General features: G+C 41.3%; 2 protein-coding genes across 2 annotated transcripts; both read right to left on the bottom strand.

The window, feature by feature from the left end:
• Nucleotides 1-16,860: 16,860 nt before the first annotated feature.
• On the bottom strand, nt 16,861-20,551 carry LOC141638902 (uncharacterized). Its single transcript, XM_074448081.1, has 5 exons — nt 20,067-20,551; nt 19,706-19,938; nt 19,087-19,577; nt 17,125-17,298; nt 16,861-16,971 (listed from the first exon to the last, which is right to left on the bottom strand). Exons 1-5 carry the CDS (start codon nt 20,549-20,551, stop codon nt 16,861-16,863), a joined length of 1,494 nt encoding a protein of 497 aa, XP_074304182.1.
• A 385-nt stretch (nt 20,552-20,936) lies between these two features.
• On the bottom strand, nt 20,937-21,722 carry LOC141638900 (uncharacterized). The gene is made up of 2 exons (XM_074448080.1): nt 21,114-21,722; nt 20,937-21,071 (listed from the first exon to the last, which is right to left on the bottom strand). The coding sequence occupies exons 1-2, from the start codon at nt 21,720-21,722 to the stop codon at nt 20,937-20,939; spliced, it is 744 nt and encodes a 247-aa protein (XP_074304181.1).
• Between the last annotated feature and the right edge of the window lie 1,826 nt (nt 21,723-23,548).

The following is a 23,548-nucleotide window of genomic DNA, read 5'->3' as shown; positions in this document are numbered from 1 at the left end:
ACGATGGATCAAAAACACGATCGACCACTCTAGCACACTTACTTGAAAAGAAATGTTTTGACTCGTGAAGTGGGAGTGCGCCACTTGTGTCAGTGAGCTTTGAGGAAATGACAAAATTTGAAAAATGTCAGTCCTAGTCAACTTTAGTGTAGTTGTAGGAGTGGCCTCGAAGTGAGGTTTTGAAATGGGTTTTGAGGCCCGAATTTTGACTCGACAATTGGACAGAGTTTCTGCTTGTTTTGCGCTAGTATTAGGCCCAATTCGAAATTTTACATGTTAAAGAGGCTTTTGAATTTTTACAAAAAATCGTCATGGTTTCGTTTAGAAAAGGGTGATCACGTATGGTACAAACAATATACAAGCAGTATAACGGGATGCTGAGTGCATTTTAAATGGGTTTTGGTTTAAAGGGTGGGTTGCCATACCGAATAATCAAACCCGAAGTCTGTGGAGAGGCTCGTACCAAACAAGAGTAAGGCCGATTCCTAGTCCATTTCCTCGAGTAGTGAAAGTCATTGATACAAACAAGATTAAGTACCATGGTATGGATGACGTCAATCGCTATCCATCCTTAGGCCCAAATAAGAATTAGGACCGTTTAGACGGGACGATTGGTCGAATGGGTTGGGTTGGGCCTAGGAAGGCCGATTACAACGATCTAGGAAGACCGAGTTATGAAAACCGACAATTGTCTTGTACAAACTATTCCCTAACCCTGTTCAAGTTTCACCCTTGGCTACACGTAAGTGTATTATCCCAAGCGGAGTCGCCAAACTGTGGACAATGGGCCCACGGGGGCGCTTGGGAGGAGAACAAGCGTTTGCATTTGTGGAGTCGCCACCAATTTATTGTGGAAAATTGGAAACCGTTCGAATACCTCATGTCAAGACACAAAGTAGTGACATGAACACCAAGAACACGTTACCCTTAGCATTCTATGTCTAGAATGACTCTCGTGGATGCCAATGAACACGGATGTTCACAGAGATTTGGAGTAAGGGGTGAGGGTACGTATTAGGAAGCTCTTTTGATCGAACACCTAATCCCGCCCGCCTCGATAGCGGCCTCTACTAATAATTAGGGAAGTTATCTATACTCGATATATTGTCGATTATATGCATGCAATGCAACATCCAACGTTTTAATCCTAACATGTGAGAATTAATACTAAGTCGGTAAACACGTAATTTAACATACAATTAATGTCGAAGTAGAGATTTAAGTGCAATTACATGTGATGGCATACAAGTGAAACGAGAAATATAAATACAATAATAAATACAATAATGAAAATATTACAATAATTTACATTGGATTAATGATTTATGTCGAAAATACCTTTAAAACGGATAATTTGAGAAAGAATAAACAAACAAATAAACGAACAGGAATTAAGGGTGATAATACGAATAATATTTAATTAAATACGTAAGCTAAAACTAAGTCAAGGCAACACGGGAGTTCAGAGACAGAAATCAACCAGGAACAGGCGCAGCAGAGCTGCGCCCTCTGGAAGAGGCGCAGCAGTCGCTGCGTCTGTTCCTTGGCTCAGTTCTGGCTGTGAAGCCGGAATTGCAAATCGTTAATGCTCATTGGTAATTTTAATGATTGATTAATATTATTTACTCGGATGAAAGTGATTAGCAGGTTATTTACATATGATTGATGGTCATAAAAGCGATAAACATGGATGAAACCGACTAGAACGAATTACTTACAAGGTTAAAAGGATTAATAATTAACAAATTAAGGAACTAACTAATTAACTAGGTTAAATACGATGGATTAATGACGGACGAATGATGAATATGATAAGAAACAGGTGAGAATATATCAATGATCGAATTCCAGAAACTCAACATGAATGAATCGAATTTCCACAACCCGGTTTGAATTTAATGACGAAAACCCGCAAATATTGGTTACTTGAGATTTAAGTCGGAATTTAATGATGAATTATATGCTAATGACGATGAAAAATATATATGTTAAATTATTATGCTATTATATCAAGGAATCGAAGAACAAATGAAAACAAATAAAAAAACAAACGAATTGACAAAGGACGAAGGAAGAAGAAAGGAAGCAGGAACTGCGGCAGTCTCACGAAGAGGCACAGCAGGCACTGCGCTCCTTCGAAGAGGCGCAGCAGTTGCTGCGTCCTTTCTCGACGGTTGTCCTCCGATAATCCGTAAAAAAGGGTTTTAACAAAGGGTTTTAGAAATCGGTTTCAATTGTATTTTCGACATAAACCTTACAATATGATTACAAAAGATAAACAACAATAAATAAAAGAGAGATTTACACCCTCAGATTTACATGTTTGACGAAACGAGATGAACTAAGTTAACGATTAGTGATGCTCGACTCAAATGTAGACAAAAGTGCCCTCGTAAGAGGAAGACGATTAAGATTGATTAAAGTTGATTATGGTGGAGTTGGTCAAATTGGTCGGTCGTGCAAAACGAGGCTGGTACTCAGAAAGATCCGAGCTTACGTGGTCGAAAGTTCAAGCACGTAGACGCCAAAAAGTAAGAACGTGGTCTAGAATGCAAAGGGAGAAGAGAAGGGCGGACACTCGCGTGAGAAATATGAGAGCGAAGGCTCCTATTTATACTAATCATGCGGAGGAAGTAGGGTTTTCGGAGAGACTTTGGAAGTGAATCTCGAAAAGATATGAAAAAGATACGAAAAATACGCAGAAAAGGACTTGGGAAGAGGCGCAGCAGGCACTGCGTCTCTTGGAAGAGGCGCAACACCTGCTGCGTCTATTCCCAAGTGGTTTCCTCCTGCGGAAGAAAGATTTCCGTGTTTAGTTTATGGTATAACGAAATAATTTGGTTTTCCTTAATATTTTGTGTGAATATTACGGGAAATTATTTACCAAAGAATAAAAGATTTATAAAATATAGAATAGAAATATCCGGAACATTCCAGAACATTCCGACTCGGCATTTTAATGGTTGTCAGAAAATGAAGACGGTTTTAGGCCCGGACTCCAAATGTACTCTAATTACTGCCAAAACAACCGTATCGGCGCGTAGATGACAATTAAGAGGTAGACATAAATGTTTGAGCGATCACTTGACGATAAACTTATGAACTATCACAAATCGTTCCGCGTACCAAACATGCGGCCCAATCATCACCGGGTGGTTTGCGGGAGGTGCAGAAATGAGGTATCTACAACGACAGAAATGGAATAGGTATAAAAACGACATGGATGAGTTCTTGAAGATAAAAATGTCTTTAAAAATGTATTTGTAACACCCCCTTATTGCCCGGCCAAGGCAATAGAAGGATGTTACCATCTCGGTTTCCCGAGGCGTTGAAATCGGAATTGCAATTAAGAAACAATTTAAATAAATAAAGTATTTAGTGAATTACACAACCATGAATGAATAAATAAAGAAACGATACAACTCATGACTACTAATTAAACTCTTTTACTGAAGTGACACTCGGCTCTAAGTCCAAAGCTCGTTCCGTCTCCCACGTGACACCAAACTAACCTTTACTCAACCTGCTCCCCATATGATCGGAAATATCATATGGATCGACACAGACCACCCTGAAAGTAGGTGACAATTATACAAACACGTAAACACGTCAGTTTCAATAAATAACATAAGACACAACATGATAGATGAATATGCAACATGCCAAAGATATGAATGAGACATTATTATACCATCACCATGCCGGTATCGGGACACGCCCAGGCATACCCACAACCACCAGTGTCAGGGACACGCCCACGACATCATAACCCACACATAGGTACCGGGACACGCCCAGACGTACCGGGTCCGGAAGCCAACTGAATCCCCTGTCAGACGTCGTGCCTCAACCACACGAGTCCCTCCATACTCCAGTCATTAATGTGCACATCCCTCTTGGAGTGAGAAGCTGCAAGAGGCGACTCAAGTGTAAGACGGTATCCTAACCATCTTACGTCTCCTCAACAACAACACATCCTCAACATATACGACATTAACCAATACATAATACATAACCCAACTTATCACAATCATCTCCTTAACGATGCAATTAACTACTAAACATGTTATAATGCAAATGCCCTAATCATGTAAGACTAATTTCAACATTAACAACATAAACAACACCACATTATTAAAATTGAGTAGGATTAACCTATCTTTTAGCAATCTTCACAAGCTACTCGAATCCGACCCGATTCCGTCTCATAAAACCGTCTCATCCTAAACAATTCACATAATACCATCACAATACATCCTACATTATTATACAATATAAAACCCTTATTGTTACCTACTAATTACCCATATTACACATACTAAATACTAACTATTTACTCATAATAAAAACCCCAAAAGTTAGGTTTAAGATAAGACAAAGAGAAAGGTGGGAAATCGACTTACAAAGGTAGATCGGCGATTAGGTAAAGGTTTCATCTTCAAATCAAAGCTTGGAGGTTATGGGAGAGGCTTGGGGAACATTCTAGAGAGAGGGGAGAGTGTTTAGGGTGAATGATAAGAAGATAGGAAAATGATTTGGGTTTGGATAAGATGAGAATCTAAAACGAGTTATCACGTGGCCTGGTGATATAGGATTCATTTGCACCATCTTCCTTCTTTATTTTCATACTTTCCGACTCAATTAGAGTCGGTTTTATACGTCTTTCCTTGCGTTTTGTACCTCGACTCCCTAGTCTATGATATTATGCCCCTCTTGCAGGATTTGAGGTGGAGATGGAGTAATCGGAGCAAAGGAGACGGTTTGATAGACTAAGTAGGAAAGAAGGAGGAAGATATGCTGAGATGAGCTCCCAGCCGTTAGGCCGGTAGGCGGTCATCCGGCTCGGACTTCCCCAACATACTTAGCAAGAAATTTAGGAAGGAAGTTAAAACGAACTCCCAGCCGGTTAGGCCACCGGCAGCCGGCCACCCGGCTGGGAGAACAAGAAGAAAGGAAGAAATCAAGAAAGTTCCAGGGAACTTCCAGCCGGGTCAGGCCACCAGCAGCCGGCCCATCGGCTAGGAGTATAAGGTGAAGCTTAAAAGTCAATCAAGGGGAGGAGAAGTCAAATGAACTCCTAGCCAGTGGACCACCGGCAGCCGGCCCACCGGCCGAGGGTACCTGATGACTTCAAATTCACATTTTCCTTCCAGCAAAAACTCCCAGCCGGGCCAGCCACCGGCAGCCGGGCCAGCGGCTGGGAGTACTCTTCCGCATTTTCAAGCCCATTTGTAATTCCACCCTAATAGTAGTGCAACCTATAAATACCCCCTCCCTTAATCATTTGTACAACATACCCTAGATCTGAAATTATTTCCTTAGCCTTATGCAAACCCTTAATCAAAACTTTAATCTTTCCTTAATCAATCATTAATTACTTCTTATATTAGCTTAGAATTAGTATTATTCAATTGTTTACATTTAGTATTGGGTTGTTAATTGGAGATTGGTGAAGATTATTCTTCTATTTAATCAAAGGTTGCAACTTTGTCTTCATTATTGGTATAATCTCTTCTTTCTTGTTGTTCATCTTTCATTTGTTTACATATTGAATTGTTTATTAGATAGTAGAATTTGTAAACATGTTTCCTCTTGCTTGTTTTATGCAAAATTCTTCATCTTTTGCTTATGTCACCATGAGTATGAGTGAGTAGTGCCTTACTAGGATGTAGACGAATCCCTTGTAGTGTTAAGGAGAGGCCTTGGCATGGATTTATGGTAATTCTTGGGTTGTTTACATTTACTACTTGTTATACATATAAGGTGTTTGTAGAATTGTCCAAATGAGTAAGTTGAGTTAATTCTTCTAACAATCTATCTACTATTTGAGTGAGTAACTTGAGTAGTAACTAGGATTTGATAACAAGTTTTGAGTTAGGTTAATTGAATGAGTAAGTTGGTTAATCTTGGCTCAAGTGTAGAATTTACATCGAGAGGTTAGAATTTACATGTTGTAACAACCTAGATAACCATTAGTCCATGCCTATTTCCCCTATCCATACTACTTGGGTGAACCCGACCGTCCTAGTCTTTCTTAATCATCGTTTTAGACAATCTTAATCATTGCTTAATTCTTACTTGCTTTAGTTTGCATTCTAGTCATTAGTTTAGAACTCAAACCACCTCTTTTTAGATCGAACTAAACTAGTTTATAAACAAGTAATCCTAGTGCCACAATTTCCGTCCTTTAAGTTCGACCCTTTTGCATATTACAACGAGAAATCGTTCACTTGCAAGAGGAGTATAAATAAAACTCACAACACCTGGCGAGTCTCACTCGGCCGAGTAGTCGGTTCACTAGACCGAGTGCCACATACTCGGTCAAGTACTCGCTTATTTAACCGAGTGCCAGCCACTCGATCCACTGTCCGCTCCACTCGGTCCACTGCAATCTTACTAGTTCTAGTTTACTTGGTCTAGTGCACGGTCATCCTTCACTTTCGGTGGTCTCACCAAGTCCAAGGGTCCACTCACGCATCCCAAAGGTCCTTTGTGGGTCCCAAAGTATCCGGGTATTACAGTATTGGAAAAAGATGGTTTGACATTATTTTGGTAGAAAAATATGGTGTGGATCAACTTTACAGATAAGAGGAAGTAGAATATTGAAAGACAGCTAAAAATGTAATACTACGGTTTTATGAGTCTCTGGGTACTCTATCGAGTGGGCCTTACTCTGTCGAGTAAGGGTGTTTTGGTTTTAGAAACAGTGTTCTGCCTGTAGGGTACTCGATCGAGTAGCCTGGGTACTCGATCGAGTAAGTGGCACTCGATCGAGTACGTTAGTTAGTCGATCGAGTAGGTCGGTTAACGATTATTGTTTTGATGGGTTTTGTTAATAACACGGATTAGTATATAATTCATACCGTCATCTTTATTAAACACTTTTACAAACCTAATAATCTTAAAAAGGAGATTGAGACTACGTTGTTCGCATCATCCGTGTTATTGGCAAATCCCGGAGCTTGAGAGGTCGGATTTCATCATTCTTTGTGTCCTTGTGATCTTTGCGTCGAGGGTAAGATCTACATACCAATTTTATAGCATTTAATGAACTTTGTTTAAACCCTAATTTGGGGGATTTGGGGTTTTGATGGTTAATTGTGATTGTTAGTAATTATATGATTATGTGAATAGGAGGAGGATTCGTAGAAGAGAGTTTTTGAGACAGCTGCTAGATCGTCTGCTGTTTGTGATTGCATTTCAGGTAGGGTTTTCCCTACTCAGTATTAGTTACATGATATGTGTGGTGAGTTGTGTTGTAGCTAGTATTGTTGATTGTTTCAGACGGTTGTTGAGGTTGTATTGTGATTGCTGATTATCTGTCTGTGTTCTCCGGGGCGTGTTCCTGGCTGAGTGGAGTCACTTGCGGGAGTGGCTACACGCCCATGATTCGCCTTCTGTGGAACCCGCCACAGAAGAGATGTGCACATTAATGGACTTGGGTTTATCGCTCGATGGAGATGAGCGGGGATTTGGTGGGTACGGCTGCGGTCCCCCACTGGCGGTGTGGATTATCTGTTGCGATGGGTACTCTGGCAGGGCTACACACTTTAGTGTGTAGTCAGTTACGTGGTGATTGTTTATGGAGACCGGGGTTTGATGTGACAATTGTGCTGTTTGGTAATTGTTGTATTGTATCTTGTTTTTGTGTAATTAGTACTGACCCCGTTTAATTGTTTTAAAAACTGTGGTGATCCATTCGGGGATGGTGAGCAGTTGTTGAGCAGGTTTGACTAGAGGCACTTGGGCTAGCTGGGATGTGTCACCACGAGCTGATTAGAGTCTTCCGCTGTCATACTTTAGTTGTTTAGACCTTTAGTTTTTGGAGAACTTGTATCGTATTTTATCAGTTTGGTTTTAGATTGTAATCACTTAAACTTTATTACTATTTAAATTATGTTTCGTTATTGTCTTTTGATTATCATTGCCTCGGGAAACCGAGATGGTGACGTCCCTATACCTGAGTGGTCCTGGTAAGGCACTTGGAGTATGGGGGTGTCACAAAGTGGTATCTGAGCGACGATCCTGAAACCTATAACCAATGAATCTAATGAACATAGGGAGTCAATTAAAATGAACCCGGGGTAAAAGTTGTAGGAGCTAATGCAAAGGCTTGGGAGACGTCCTAAAGTCGCGAACTCGTCCTGCAATTTTGAACCGGTCACATGGGGGTACGTGTCAGGGTCGTAAGTGTTGTCTTTTGTTCTGTATGTGTACCTAATAGCATGTGCTGTGAACTGTTGGATGTTGGACGTGGAGAATTGGAAGTATGGATAAAGTTGAAGGAGCCGTGTTTGGATGTTGAATTGAATGAAAAGTATGTTGCCTGTTTATAATGTGGCATTTTCATAACATGAATAGATCGTTTTAATGATTATATAAGGAGTTGCACGTATTTGCATGCGTAGTTACGTTTATTTTGTTAAACTTATAAAACTTGTATATTACGTTGGGAAGGTGAGATGAACATGCGGGTAGTTTATACGAGTCTGCATGACTCGATCGAGTGGGGGGCACTCGATCGAGTGGGTGAGGCACTCGATCGAGTGGGTGTGACTCGATCGAGTAGGTAGTTTGATGTTTTCTGGACAGAACCGTGTTTTTGGGTACTCGATTGAGTACATAAGGGCACTCGATCGAGTAGGGGGCGCTCGATCGAGTGTCTTGTCAGCTCGGTCGAGTATGTTTTTGGGCAGGAGTCTGATTAGGTTCTGGAGTTGAGGCACTTGATCGAGTAGGTTGGGCACTCGATCGAGTGGCCTCAACTCGATCGAGTGGATTCTGGTACTCGGTCGAGTGGGGTCTGTGCAGGTTATATACGTATTTTGGGTTATAGTATGCGTGTTTATATCTACCTTTTCTTATATAGTTACAAGATGCCGCCAAAGAGAAGCGCCCTTTATGCTAGAGCTGAGAGCATGACCACCGATGACATCGTTAAGATGTTGGAGCACCAAGATGCTCTTACGGAAGCTTTAAAGAGAGCGGGGAAGGATAAGGATGTTGATCATTCAAAGATTAGTCTCTATATAGCGAGGTTTAACCCAAAAGAGTATAAGGGGACCGGGGAGCCAATTCTTCTGGATAATTGGCACAGAGAGATGGAGAACATCCTGGATTTGGTGCACTACCCGGATGAGATGAAAGTGGAACAAGCTGCGTTCTACTTGAGGGAGGTGGCAGGTGAGTGGTGAGACAAGGTAAAGGTGAACGCTAGGGATATGTATGTGAGGCAGGGGTTACCTGCTATTCATTGGGAAGAGTTTAGAAAGGCTATGAGGCGAGAGTTCGTGCCGGAGCATGTGAGGAGTAAGCTGAGAGAGGAGTTTGATGGGTTTAAGATTACAGTTGACATGACGGTGGTTGAGTACTACCGACAGTTTAATGAGAAGGCTAGGTATGCTGAGGATATGGGATTGAGTGATGAGAACCTAGCTCTAAGGTTTGAGAAGGGGTTGACCCCCAAGATCATGGAGAAGTTACCTGTGGGAGTACTTACGGATGTTAAGGAAGCTTATGAGAGAGTTGGGAGGGCTGAACGGCTAGTGGAGATGGCCCGAGAGAGAGGTGCTGAGAAAAGAAAGGCTGAGAGTGAGGGAGGTGGCCAATCCAACTATAAGAAGGGTAACCACACTCAGGCGAGAGCATATTCATCGGGCTCGGGGTTTAGTGCTGGGGCTTCTTTCGGGAGAGGCCGTGGTAGTAGTGGTGGTAGCTGGGGTATGACCTGCTACAACTGTGGCGGTATGGGCCACAAGAGACATGAGTGCACCAAAGGCGCGGTGAGTGGAGGGAGTTTTCGGGAGGCCGGGACAGGGGAGCTTTTCTCGGGTCCCGCACGAGTTATGCGAGCAATGTGCCAGTGGGTCATGGAACAACAGGGGAGGTCAGAGCAACAACGGTGGAGGCAACCGCAATGGCGGTAACTCTTATCAGAAACCTGCTACGAACACCAACAACAACCAGGGGTCGGGTGCTAAACCGGCTACTTCAGCTAGTACTCTCCAGGGAGGTGGGCAGAAGACCAGTGGCAAGCTGTTCATGATGGAGAAGAAAGCAGCTGAGGACGACGCTCATGTTATCAATGGTACTTTTCTTATTAATGGTGTTTGTACCTTTGTTTTGTTTGATTCGAGGGCATCACAATCGTTTGTATCTTCGAGTCATGTTAAACAGTTGGGTCTGAGAGAGTATGACTGTATGAGTCTGTAAGAGAGAAAGTTTTTATACCTTCGGGTGAGTCTGTATCGTGTCGGAGGTTGTATAGAGATGTATCCATGATAGTTGGGCAAGTCGATCTACCTGTAGACTTGCTATAGTTTCCTTTAGACGGTTTCGAGATGATAGTCGGGATGGATTGGTTAGAAAAGTACAAAGCTAAGATAGACTGTCATCAAAAGAAACTGTCTCTAAGAGGTCCTAAGGGCATTAGTGTGTCTTATCGTGGGTTTGTTGTCAAACCCAAAGTTAAGTTGATTGCAGCTGTGACCTTGAAGTCCTATCTGAGGAAGGGGTGCCCGATGATCTTGTGCCATGTGAGAGATGACAGAATGGAGAGTCCGACAGTTGATCAGATACCAGTTATGGGGGAGTTTTCAGATTTCTTCCCAGAGGAGATTCTGGGGTTGCCACCGAAGAGGGAGATAGATTTCAGTGTTGAGCTGAAACCGGGGACGGGGCCAATCTCTAAGGCACCGTACCGGATGGGTCCTATGGAGTTGGAGGAGCTCAGGAAGCAGCTAGATGATCTGATAGAGAGGGGATACATTAGACCTAATGTATCACCGTGGGGAGCGTCAGTTCTGTTTGTGAAAAAGAAAGATGGGAGCCTGAGGTTGTGCATAGATTACAGGGAGTTGAACCGCGTGACGGTGAAGAACAAGTATCCTTTGCCAAGTATAGATGACCTGTTTGATCAGTTGAGTGGTGCAACAGTCTTTTCCAAGATTGATCTGAGGTCGGGGTACCATCAGGTGAAGATTAGAGAGGAGGACATACCAAATACAGCTTTCACATCAAGGTATGGCCATTATGAGTATGTGGTGATGCCGTTTGGGTTATCTAATGCACCTGTTGTGTTTATGGATTTGATGAACAAAGTCTTCAGTTAGTTTTTGGACAAGTTTGTAGTGGTTTTCATCGATGACATCTTAGTCTATTCTAAGACTAAGGAGGAACATGAGGAGCATCTCAGGATTGTGTTACAAACTTTGAGGGAGCATGAGTTGTATGCCAAGTTGTCCAAGTGTGAGTTCTAGTTAAAGAAAGTCGCCTTTCTGGGACATGTGATTTCAAAGGAAGAGGTAGCTGTGGATCCTGCAAAGATCGAGGCAGTTACCAAGTGGGTAGCACCAAAGAATGTAGCTGAGATCAGGAGTTTCTTGGGTTTAGCTGGATATTACAGATGGTTCGTGAAAGATTTCTCCAAGATTGCTAGACCTATGACAGCTTTGATGAGGAAAAAGAACAGGTTTCGCCGGGATGAAAGTTGTGAGACGGCGTTCCAGACATTAAAGGAGCGTTTGACCACAGCTCCAATCTTAGCATTGCCTAAAGAGAGTGAGAACTTTGAGGTTTATACAGATGCCTCAAAGAACGGGTTGGGATGTGTGTTGATGCAGAACGGTAAAGTGATTGCCTATGCTTCTAGGCAATTGAAGCCTTATGAGGAGAATTATCCTACACACAATCTGGAGTTGGGTGCAGTTGTGTTTGCTCTCAAGATTTGGAGACATTACCTTTATGGGGCGACCTTTAAGGTATTTTCTGATCACAAGAGTCTCAAGTACATCTTCACTCAAAAGGAGTTGAACATGAGACGGAGGAGGTGGATGGAGTTGATTGGCGATTATGACATGGATATTATCTACCATGAAGGGAAAGCCAATGTAGTTGCAGATGCTTTGAGCAGGAAGAGTGTACATTCTTTGTGCATAGCTATATCCTTGATGAGGTTGAGAGATAAGGTTGGGAAGTTTGGGATACATATGATCCAGAAAGGGGATGCCATGGGAGATTTGACAGTGCAGCCTGATCTATATGATAATATTCGAGGTAAACAGGTGTTAGATCCTAAGATGGTGGAGTGGAGAGCTGGAGTAGAGAAAATGACAGCGTCTAGATTCTCTATCCATACAGACGGTAGTTTGAAGTTTAATGGGAGGTGGTGTGTCCCTAATGATGAGAAGCTGAAAAAGACAATCATGACAGAGGCACATTGTACACCATTTTCGGTACATCCAGGTGGTGACAAGCTATACAAGGATTTAAAGAAGACTTTCTGGTGGCCTGGGATGAAGAAAAAAACAGCTGAGTTTGTGGCCCGTTGTTTGACATGCCAGAGAGTTAAAGGGGAGCAGCGACGACCACAAGGTAAGATTCAGTCTTTAGAGGTACCTGAGTGGAAGTGGGAATCCATTTCCATGGATTTTATCGTGGGTTTGCCCAAGAGCCAGCAGGGTAACAACATGATATGGGTTATAGTGGATCGACTGACCAAGTCAGCTCATTTTGTGCCAATGAAAGATACATGGACTAAGGCACAATTAGCCATGGCTTATCGGAAGAATGTGCTAAGGTTACATGGGGTGCCTAAAGACATAGTATCTGACAGAGATTAGAGGTTTATCTCAAGTTTTTGGAAAGAGTTGCAGGAGTCTTTGGGAACGACATTGAAGATGAGCACAGCTTTTCATCCTGCGATAGACGGTCAGACAGAGAGAACAATCAAGACTCTTGAGGATATGTTATGAGCTTGTGTGATGGATTTTAGTGGTAGTTGGGAACAGAAGTTAGATTTGATTGAGTTTTCCTACAACAACAGCTATCACACTAGTATTGGCATGGCGCCATTTGAGGCTTTATATGGGAAGAGATGTAGGAGTCCGATTTGTTGAGACGACAGTGTTGAGGCAGTGGTTTTGAGACCAGAGATGGTACATGAGATGGTTGAGTAGATTAAGATGATCAGGGAAAGGATGAGAGTAACTCAGGATAGGCAAAAGAGTTATGCATATCTACATCGCCGGGATATAGAGTTTCAGGTTGGGGACAAGGTTCTTTTGAAAGTGTCTCCTATGCGTGGGGTCATGAGATTTGGGAAGAAAGGCAAACTGAGTCAGAAGTTCATAGGACAATATGAGATCTTAGACCGGTTGGAGAGGTTGCTTACCGTTTGGCTTTACCGTCTTCTTTGGATAGGGTGCATAATGTGTTTCATGTATCTCAGCTGTGGAAGTATGTGAGTGATCCGTCACATGTGTTAGAGGCAGAGAACATAGAGCTAGATGAGTCTTTATCTTACCTTGATGTGTCTAAGCAAATTCTTGACCGGAAGGTTAGAAAAACGAGAAATAGCGAGACAGACTTACTAAAGATTCTTTGGTCTAATCATGAGGTTGAGGAGGCTACATGGGAGGCAGAGGAGTCCATGAGAGAGTGCTATCCGTTTCTTTTTGATCAGGTATGTATGGTTACGAGGACGTAACCTTGTTCCTTTTAGGGGGGGTAGGAGATGATCGCAAAGAGTTTTTGCATCTTTTTATGTTGTTTTTGGTATAGTTAGTAGTGAGTTGTGTCGGGTTGAGTTTGGGTTGGTAGCATGTTGGTATCATGTGTCGGAGTTTTTGTGTTGAGTTTTGTTTTGGTTGTAGTGTCGGGAATGTGGTAGTATGTTTTTATTTTTGTTGTGGTTTGAACTTCGGGGACGAAGTTCTTTTTAAGGAGGGAAGACTGTAATACTACGGTTTTATGAGTCTCTGGGTACTCTATCGAGTGGGCCTTACTCTGTCGAGTAAGGGTGTTTTGGTTTTAGAAACAGTGTTCTGCCTGTAGGGTACTCGATCGAGTAGCCTGGGTACTAGATCGAGTAAGTGACACTCGATCGAGTACGTTAGTTACTCGATCGAGTAGGTCGGTTAACGAGTATTGTTTTGACGGGTTTTGTTAATAACACGGATTAGTATATAATTCATACCGTCATATTTATTAAACACTTTTACAAACCTAATAATCTTAAAAAGGAGATTGAGACTACGTTGTTCGCATCATCCGTGTTATTGGCAAATCCCGGAGCTTGAGAGGTCGTATTTTATCATTCTTTGTGTCCTTGTGATCCTTGCGTCGAGGGTAAGATCTACATACCAATTTTATAGCATTTAATGAACTTTGTTTAAACCCTAATTTGGGGGATTGGGGATTTTGATGGTTAATTGTGATTGTTAGTAATTATATGATTATGTGAATAGGAGGAGGATTTGTAGAAGAGCGTTTTTGAGACAGCTGCTAGATCGTCTGCTGTTTGTGATTGCATTTCAGGTAGGGTTTTCCCTACTCAGTATTAGTTATATGATATGTGTGTTGAATTGTGTTGTAGCTAGTATTGTTGATTGTTTCAGACGGTTGTTGAGGTTGTATTGTGATTGCTGATTATCTGTCTATGTTCTTCGGGGCGTGTCCCTGGCTGAGTGGAGTAACTTACGGTAGTGGCTTCACGCTCATGATTCGCCTTCTGTGGAACCCGCCACAGAAGGTATGTGCACATTAATGGTCTTGGGTTTATCGCTCGATGGAGATGAGCGGGGATTTGGTGGGTACGGCTGCGGTCCCCCACTGGCGGTGTGGATTATCTGTTGCGATGGGTACTCTGGCAGGGCTACACACTTTAGTGTGTAGTCAGTTACGTGGTGATTGTTTATGGAGACCGGGGTTTGATGTGACAATTGTGCTGTTTGGTAATTGTTGTATTGTATCTTGTTTTTGTGTAATTAGTACTGACCCCGTTTAATTGTTTTAAAAACTGTGGTGATCCATTCGGGGATGGTGAGCAGTTGTTGAGCAGGTTTGACTAGAGGCATTTGGGCTGGTTGGGATGTGTCACCACGAGCTGATTAGAGTCTTCCGCTGTCATACTTTAGTTGTTTAGACCTTTAGTTTTTGGAGAACTTGTATCGTATTTTATCAGTTTGGTTTTGGATTGTAATCACTTAAACATTATTACTATTTAAATTATGTTTCGTTATTGTTTTTTGATTATCATTGCCTCGGGAAACCGAGATGGTGACGTCCCTATACCTGAGTGGTCCTGGTAAGGCACTTGGAGTATGGGGGTGTCACAAAACATTACAGTGTAATTATCTATTCTGTAATATAATCTTCACTTTATACTTGTTTTTTTTTTTTTGCCTAATTTAGAAGAATAATTCGTGTATATTTGCCTAAATAAAGTTAGATCTCGGTTTAATTACTTCTGGCAAATATTTTTTGTATAATGCTTGATCCGCGATCTTTTTTTAATACTTAATTAATGCCCTAATTTTGCCCAAATATTATCTAATCTAAATAATGTGTACAGACTATTCTAGTAGTAATAGGGAGTTAGGCGGAAAAATCATTTTCAAGGAGGAACCTCGATAGGACATGTGGCATAGTGGTTCTTCTATTATACTTATATATAGAAGATAGATGTTTTACCCCAACCATTAGCACTTACATTAACTGATAAGTGGTTGTTCTAACTTAACCAGTGGTCTCGAGTTCGAACTGTGGGAATACAACACTATTAAAAATCATGAGGGAGAGTTCTACCGTTTTAGTAGTCCTACCCAACTCAAATCCAGACTAAACCGAATGGTATACATAACAAAAATATAAAAAAATCCCACCTTATTTTAGCGCTATAATAAACACGGCAAGAAAAAAAATGTGTCCATTTATAGCTCATTTTTTGGTATCGCAATGACAAAAGTTTGATCTCAGCCAAAACGATACTCCCTCCGTCCCTACATTGTTTATCTTTACTTTGACACAAAGACCAAGTGATATAATATAACCACGAGTTTTACCAAATTGATGTAAAACTAGTACAATATTTGTGTTTTATTTAGTTTAATGAAATACACGCCAGAATTAAAGTGTTTTTGGTGTTTTTTTGTATGATATATGCACGAAAAAAATAAAAGGGATATGAATTAGTTGTGAAAAGCTCACAAAACCCCTCAACTAAAACTAGGATATGACATGCACAAACTCTCCTCCCTCGCAAGGAACTCGAAGATACACACGAATTGGTTGTATGACTCTCACCTCGCAAGGATCGACTCACACTCAACTCTCAACCTCACAAGGAAGAAAATTAAATACCTATAAGTCGCAAGCAATAAGCACACAACAAGAACTCTTGTATTAACCCTCAAACTTGAATTATTAAAACTGAATACAAAGCCCTCTATTTATAGTAGATTATGCCGACTAAGAGGACTCCTAAAACCGCCTAAAAACAACTTTCCTAAACTCAACCCTTAGAAAATTGACAAAATTGCCTTATTACAACTTGGTAAAATTAGGAAAGAAACAACAAGGAAATAAACAATACTACCTTAAACTTATTAGGCAAAATAAAATAAGGAAACTAATAATAAGACTCGATTTAGGGAAGTAAACTTGAGTCAGTTCGTCACCCGTCTAGAAGTTGGACAGCTCAACTTAAAAGGATCATATCTCTTTCGTTACTTAACCAAATAAGATGTATGACCACTCGTTTTTTTTTTTTGGATAAGTAAGCTTTCATTGGAAACCAAATGTCCCAGTACAAACATGTTCTAAGCTAATGACTGATCCAAATCAGACCGTCATAAGCCTATAATACCATCTAATAACATGTACTTGCTTACATTTGAAAGGAAAATTCCTTAGCCTCATTTTAACCTCACTCTTTAGGCGCTCAACTAGTAATTCTGGTCTCCATAACAGTCCTTCAACTCTACACTTGTTCCTCATCTGCCAAATCATGTAAATCAAGCCTGCTAGGATTGCTGCCTCAATCTGCATCTTACTAGCAGACCTCTGTCTCCATTGTACCCACTAGTCAATGCAGTCCCTATCTGGTAAAGGTAGCTTACACCAGTTTCTAACTAGGTGCAAGCACCTACTGCTATACTCACACATAAATAGCAAGTGCTCATGCGTTTCCTCCTGAGCAGCACACAAATAACAGCAATTCGAATTGATCACACGCATTCTTACCAATCTATCTTGAGTTAACAGTCTCTTCTGAATTGTCAGCCAACTACAGAAGGAATGCTTAGGCACAGTCATTTTATTATGAACCCAAGGATACCATCTAACCTGATCAGCAACAGGCACAAGCCATTTGTAACCCAAGCCAACTGTGTAAGGAGTATTGGTCAGGATCCAAGCACTCTCAAACATATGCTGCTTGAAAGTATTCTTCACCTGACAGATTTTCCTCCAAGCCCAGCTGGTAGAGGCAGTAGGATTATAGTCTTTCCAAGTCCCATTCTTGATATACACAGCATGTACACTACTACAAATCCAGGCAACTACAACGCCCCTTTAACAACGTTTATGCACGAAAATCACGATAGACGTTGTAGAATGTATGGCGCAATTTTTACTAAACTTAATTACAACGGGTATGGTTATATAACCGTTGTTATAAGTTTTAACAACGGGTCAAATTTGCACAACCGTTGTTAATAATTTGGCGCAAAATTGGCGTAAAGTTAGTGAAAAGTAATCACAACGGGTATTTTTAAACCCGTTGTTAAAACTTATTTAACAACGGTTGTTGTTTTACAACCGTTGTTAAAACTTATTTAACAACGGTTGTTGTTGAACAACCGTTGTCAATACTTTCAATACTATAAACCACACAAACACAGATCAGCTACAGCCACAAAACACATACATAACCTAACACAAACACAAACACAGACAAACACAAACACAAACACAGCAAACACACTTTCTCATCGTCTCTTTTTCTCTTTCTCTCTTTCTCATCGTCGCTTTATCATCTCGCCGTCACTGTTGGTTTCATCGTCTCTTACTTTCTCTAATTATCAGGTAAATCTCGCCGTCATTGTTGGTTTCATCGTCTTTCATCGTCATTGTTTTCTTTTTATAATTATTTCATTTGCATGTATATATGATGGGTTTTTATCGATCATTATTATGTTATTATTCGCTTAATTAGCTCGTAAAACAAATTAAATAAAATAAAACAAAGAAGAAGCAAGATGATAGAGAGGAATGCATGATAAACTTAATTAATAATTCATTAATATATATATATATATATATATATATATATATATAAATACATAAATTAAAAAAGAATTACATTTCTAAAAATCCAATTCTTATATTTTCATAAAGAGTCTTATTCTCTTCTATGATATCCCTCCTCTCCTCCTTAGCTATTTGGAGGTTTCGTTCGCCAGATTGCTATATCGTCATATAGCCGCAACAATCGCTGCTCTGTCAAGCCATTTCTTTTGGCGTCCTTGAGTGCGGCTTGAGCATCTACAAGATAGCTCCTAAAACTGTCCTCGATGTGGAGCAACCGGCGGATGAAGCCTGCTTTGTTCTCGGTCATAGTAAGAGTTTTAAGGATGTAATCGTTCATTTTGTTGATGAACTTTGGAGTTGTTAGTTTGAAAGATTAATTAGGGGTTGGAGATTGTTTTAGCAGTTAGGGTTTGAAGATAGTGAGATAATGGAATGGTGGTTGAGATAATGTATGTATTTATACTAAGTAATGTGTCCTTTGAGTTGTTTTTTAATTAATATAATATATGCATGTTTAGGAAGTTGTGCCATAATCATCATATCTCCCTGCTTCAAATCTAATGTAAACCCTTCTCATTCCATATATTGTCCATTCATATGCACAAGACGGGGGATGGCGGTAATAATGCATGCATCGGAATTATAACGGGCCCCGTAATTATGCATGCATCTAGTAATATTTAATTTAATTTTTTTTTTTTAAAAAAACAAACAACAACGGTTATGTAGATACAACCCGTTGTCTTTAGTTATAACGACGGTTCCTTGTAAATTAACCGTTGTTATAACTTTTCCACCAAAATTGAGTCACACTTTCAACAACGGGTTTTGATACTTAAAACCGTTGTTAATAGTTTTAACAACGGGTTGCTTAAGAAAACCAACCGTTGTTAAAACCTTTTACAACGGACGCTTTAACAACGTCCGCTATTTTATATAACAACGGTTTTTAGCCGTTGTTATAGCCTGTATCTGTAGTAGTGGTACTCATCTTACCCGTAAGTGATCAGCTTTCACTTGTACCCACCATGCATATTTCCCAATAGCAGCCACATTCCACTCATGGAATCTCTTGATGCCTAGACCACCTTGTCTTTTTGGCTGACAAATGGTGTCCCAAGCCACTAGAGGAGGATTTTCCTTCTGTTCATTCCCATGCCACAAAAAAGACCTGTAACAGACTTCAATTCTAGCAATAATAGTCTTAGGAAGGATAAATATCCTAGCCCAATAGCTATGAAGTGAACTAAGAACGGATTTGATCAGAACAAGACGACCAGCATAAGAGAGCTTTCTTGCCCCTAGGCTTCTTATTCTATCAACAATTATCTCCACCAGACATGTACACTCCATCACAGAAAGTCTCTTTGGAGATACATTAACCCCTAAATACTTGAAAGGTACCTTCCCCCGTTTCATACCAGTGGCAAGCTCAACTTCTGAAATCAAATGCTCATCAATTCCATTGAAAAAAATGCTGCTTTGATCTCCTCATGAGAGGTACATAAATTATCACTCATATCCCTAACCTGATAGACCCTATTTCTGGCTCTTCTATTCTTAATGTGTGAATGAAAATATTTGGTATTATCATCCCCATATTGGAGACATTCACATTTTGCCTTTTGCCTTAAGAACAGATCCCTGGCCTTAGTCAAAACTCCTAATTCCTCAACACATGCTTTCTCAGCTGCACATAATTCCTCATTTAAAGGATGATAAACAAGGAGTTCCTGGAAATGAAACAGTGCAAGCTCAGTGACATGAGTCAGGTTCTCAATGTCCCCAAACTGGTCCCTGTTTAATTGCTTAAAACTCCCTTTTAATTTTTTTAACTTCAGTGTTATTCTGAACATAGGACTATCATTGATAACATGGTCCTATCCATTCCTGACAATGTCTTCAAAATCTGGAGCAAGGGACCACATTTAAAATACTTAAAAGTTTTCCCCCTTGTTTGGCTCTCCTCCTCAAACCTGACTAGGCAAGGGCAATGGTCAAACAACCCCTCACGGAGGAAGTGAACAAAGCTACCAGGGAAGCTATCAATCCAGTCAGCATTACAAAGTGCTCTATCAATTCTACTATAGACTCTTGATCCTGCTTCATGTTTGTTGTTCCATGTATAGTAGGATCCTTTAGCCTTTAGATCATCCAAATTACAATCCTGCACCATCTGTAAGAGAGGCTGAATTTCAGCATTAGTTACCTCAGCTCCTCCTATTCTTTCTCCTCTGCTCAGAATAGCATTAAAGTCACCACAGATGATCCAAGGTCCTCTGATCCCTTGATGATAATGCCTAATGCTACTCCAAAGCTGCTCCCTTTCTATATTTCTGTTCATACCATATACCACAGTATACCAAAATCTCTTTTGTCGTGCCTTATCATATATTTTGGCATGAATGCTTTGACTGGTGACATCACAAACATCTACCTCAACTGCATGAGGATCCCACATTACTGAAATCCTGTCCCCTTTATGAAGGCTTAAATTAGTACAAATAGATCAATTATCACATATAATATTCTTAGCTTTATTCCAATTATCGCTTCTTATTTTAGTTTCTACTAAACCAAATAATCCCACTTTATTATGAAGTAAAAATCTCCTTATTTTCTTCTGTTTAGTAGGATTATTCAGACCCTTTATATTCCATGCACCATAGCTATCCATTTTCTAGACTAGTCTTGCTAGACTCTCCCTTCTCAACAAATCTGTTCATCAAAAATTCTCTTCTAGTCTTCTGGATTGAATTAGTCAGTGTTTCCATGAAAGACAATCCCCCAGGAGTGAATGTTCTCTTGTCACCAGTATCATTCCTCATCATCCTGGTGATGAATTGTCAGGGCAAAGAACTCTCCACTACAGGTCTAGAAGCCACCCTTGGAGTAACCAATTCCATAGGAACAGCAAAAGAGGCCACTGCCCTAACAGATTGTCGTTGGACAGGGTCCTTAGGAACCTGATGCACCTTTTTCTACAGTGGCACTAGAGGTTTAGTCACTTTAGGCTTCCAAACTTTCTTGACAGTTATCTGAGTATCTCCCTTCCTACATGCTGTAGCAGTATGCCCCATTCCTTTACAAATAGTACATGTCAGTGGCAGCCAATCATATACCACTCTTAGGGTTTGGGTCAGACCGTTCTCATCAAGGAAATATATCTCATTCGGAAAGTACTGATCTACATCAACTTCAATCAATACTCTGGCATAGCCTAGGAAATTCCTGTGTGTAGTGGCCTCATCACATTTCACGTAGGTACCCACCACACCACTTAACTTCTTCAAGCTTTCCAAACCCCAAAATTTGATATCCAACCCATAGAACTTCATCCATATGGGGACTCTTTTAACATCATGCTTAACCAGAACAGTTTCAGGTTTCCATTCATTCACTATAACAGGTTTATTATCAAACAATAGATGTCCCGTGTTCAATACAGCCTGTTGTTTCTCCTTGGTTTTAAATCTAATGAGGAATATCCCATTGGGCATGAAGGATATCTTATCAAACCCATGTGCTTGCCATACCCGTTTGACGAACCCAGCGAGAACACTACTCGGAGGGTTAGCCCCAAGGACATAGCAAAACTGAAGTCGACCAAAATTGAATCTCACCTGAAACATCTTCTTTCGTTATCTGGACCATCAGAGATTTAGGCAATTCTGGCAACTCCACTTCCGGGTTATCAACTGGTTCCCCATCCTCCAAAATGGATTCCAGGTCTGATTCAAACTCCTGGGACGAGAATCGGATGTGTCTCTGCGGAGATTTCCCTTTATTAGTAGGTGTTCCGGGTGTAATTCCGGAGCAGGATTTGTTACCACGTAAGCTTGTAGAATGATGACTTTGCTTGGCTCTACCTTTCGGCCTCTCCTGAAACAATGAACAAACTGAGGGCTCGGCTTGGTACCGAGCGAACTCACTCCGACGCTCAAGTCGGTAAACTTAAAGAGATTAAGTTGTGTGTTACTTGGCAAAGTATATTGTAGAGAGATCAGGGAGTTAATACCAGATGAATAGTGAGTTTATTCGATTATTTTCGGATCCTTTTCTCAATGAGAGAAGTGGAGTATTTATAGACTTTCACCTTTTGTCACGTAGTGGCCAAGTGGCCAAGTGGCAGAGCAGGTGGAAAGACTGTTCTACCCTCGGCCGAGGGACCCATGGCAGTCGGCCTGGCCGAGTTGACTCCATGCCGAGGGGTCTTGGATGTGAGTACGCGGATATGCCTCCCAGCTGGCTAGTTGCCCAGTCGGGACCCAGTGGCAGCCGACAGTGCGTCGGTTATCTTTGTCTAATACGTTGACTTGCTGTGGATGTCTTTGACCTTGCTCAATATGTTGACTCGGTCAGCGGTGCACAATATGCCCCATAAATTTGCCCCCAGCGTAGTTTATGCCGTGGTATGGACCTTCGATGAGTGTTGAGCGTATTCTGCGCAAGTTGACTTTCTTCCCCGGCTTCCTCTTCCTTGGCTTGGTTCTGTTCAGGCCGTACCGTATCCCCCCTCCACATGGATGTGTAATGGACATCAAATGTGGAAAAGAAAATGGCGCTGGCTGCGACCGAGGTTGTGAGTGCCGCGTGCTTTTGATTGCCCCCGGCCGGTGCTGCCAAGCTCGGTTGAACAGCGGGCCGTTTGGCAAGTAGATACCAAGGATCGTGTTGAAGAAGATTTGTAACTGTTTGTCGATTGACATTCCATGGCTGCATGCTTGACACGTGGCTCGGTGTTGATTGGTTGACGCTTCATGGACTTTGCCCTGATTGGTCCGTTTCATGGGCTTTGCTCTATAAATAGAGCAGTTAGCCCCTGATTTTGGCCACCAAAAATTCATTTCCTCAAAAAAATTTCTTCTCTCTAGCTTTCTTCGAAGAAACTTCTCTCTAGTCTTCAAAGCGTTACTCGGCGTAACACTTTTTCCAAGGTAAACAAACAAATTTTTCAACTTTTATTTGTTAAGTATTTGTTGTCATGTCTTCTGTTGATGTTGGACCCAGTACTTCTGCGCCGGGGGGCGAACCGTCGCATCCTGATGAGCAGGAGCCACTTGCCGTCACCCCGATAAGGTCCGGGGGCCCCAGGCCGCTTTCTCCTGAGATTGATCCAAAATTTTTGGAGGGTTTCGAGGATGATGATGAGGATGATGATGATGATGATGATGATGATGATGATGATGATGATGATGATGATGATGATGAGGTGACCCCTTCATCGTAAGGAGGCCGCTTATTTCAGGGCACGGTGATGCCTGCTCGATCAGTCATTACCGTGCCTAGACGAACAAGTTCGCCAGTTGTTCCGGTTCCGAACTTTTTGAACACCATTTCTCCTTCGGCAGGGAGTGTAAAATTGTTATTCCTGAGGAGGGTCAGGCCGTATGTTGCCCTCCCACGGGTTGTATCGGCGTATACATCAGACACCTGGAGTATGGGCTCTGGTTTCCTC

This window comes from Silene latifolia, unplaced genomic scaffold (genome assembly GCF_048544455.1).
Source record: "Silene latifolia isolate original U9 population unplaced genomic scaffold, ASM4854445v1 scaffold_224, whole genome shotgun sequence".
In the NCBI taxonomy this organism is placed as follows: Eukaryota; Viridiplantae; Streptophyta; class Magnoliopsida; order Caryophyllales; family Caryophyllaceae; genus Silene; species Silene latifolia.
The sequence above is the reverse complement of the archived record's forward strand: the minus strand, read 5'-3'. Positions and strand labels throughout refer to the sequence as shown.

Coding starts and splice junctions, on each gene's coding strand:
- LOC141638902 (XM_074448081.1), bottom strand. CDS start 20,551: ATGTGGGATCCTCATGCAGTTGAGGTAGATGTTTGTGATGTCACCAGT. Junction 19,939..20,066: donor CATTGCCCTTGCCTAGTCAG/GTTTGAGGAGGA, acceptor TCCTATGTTCAG/AATAACACTGAAGTTAAAAA. Junction 19,578..19,705: donor CTTAAGGCAAAAGGCAAAAT/GTGAATGTCTCC, acceptor TCTCATGAGGAG/ATCAAAGCAGCATTTTTTTC.
- LOC141638900 (XM_074448080.1), bottom strand. CDS start 21,722: ATGTTTCAGGTGAGATTCAATTTTGGTCGACTTCAGTTTTGCTATGTC. Junction 21,072..21,113: donor CTCAGATAACTGTCAAGAAA/GTTTGGAAGCCT, acceptor GTGCCACTGTAG/AAAAAGGTGCATCAGGTTCC.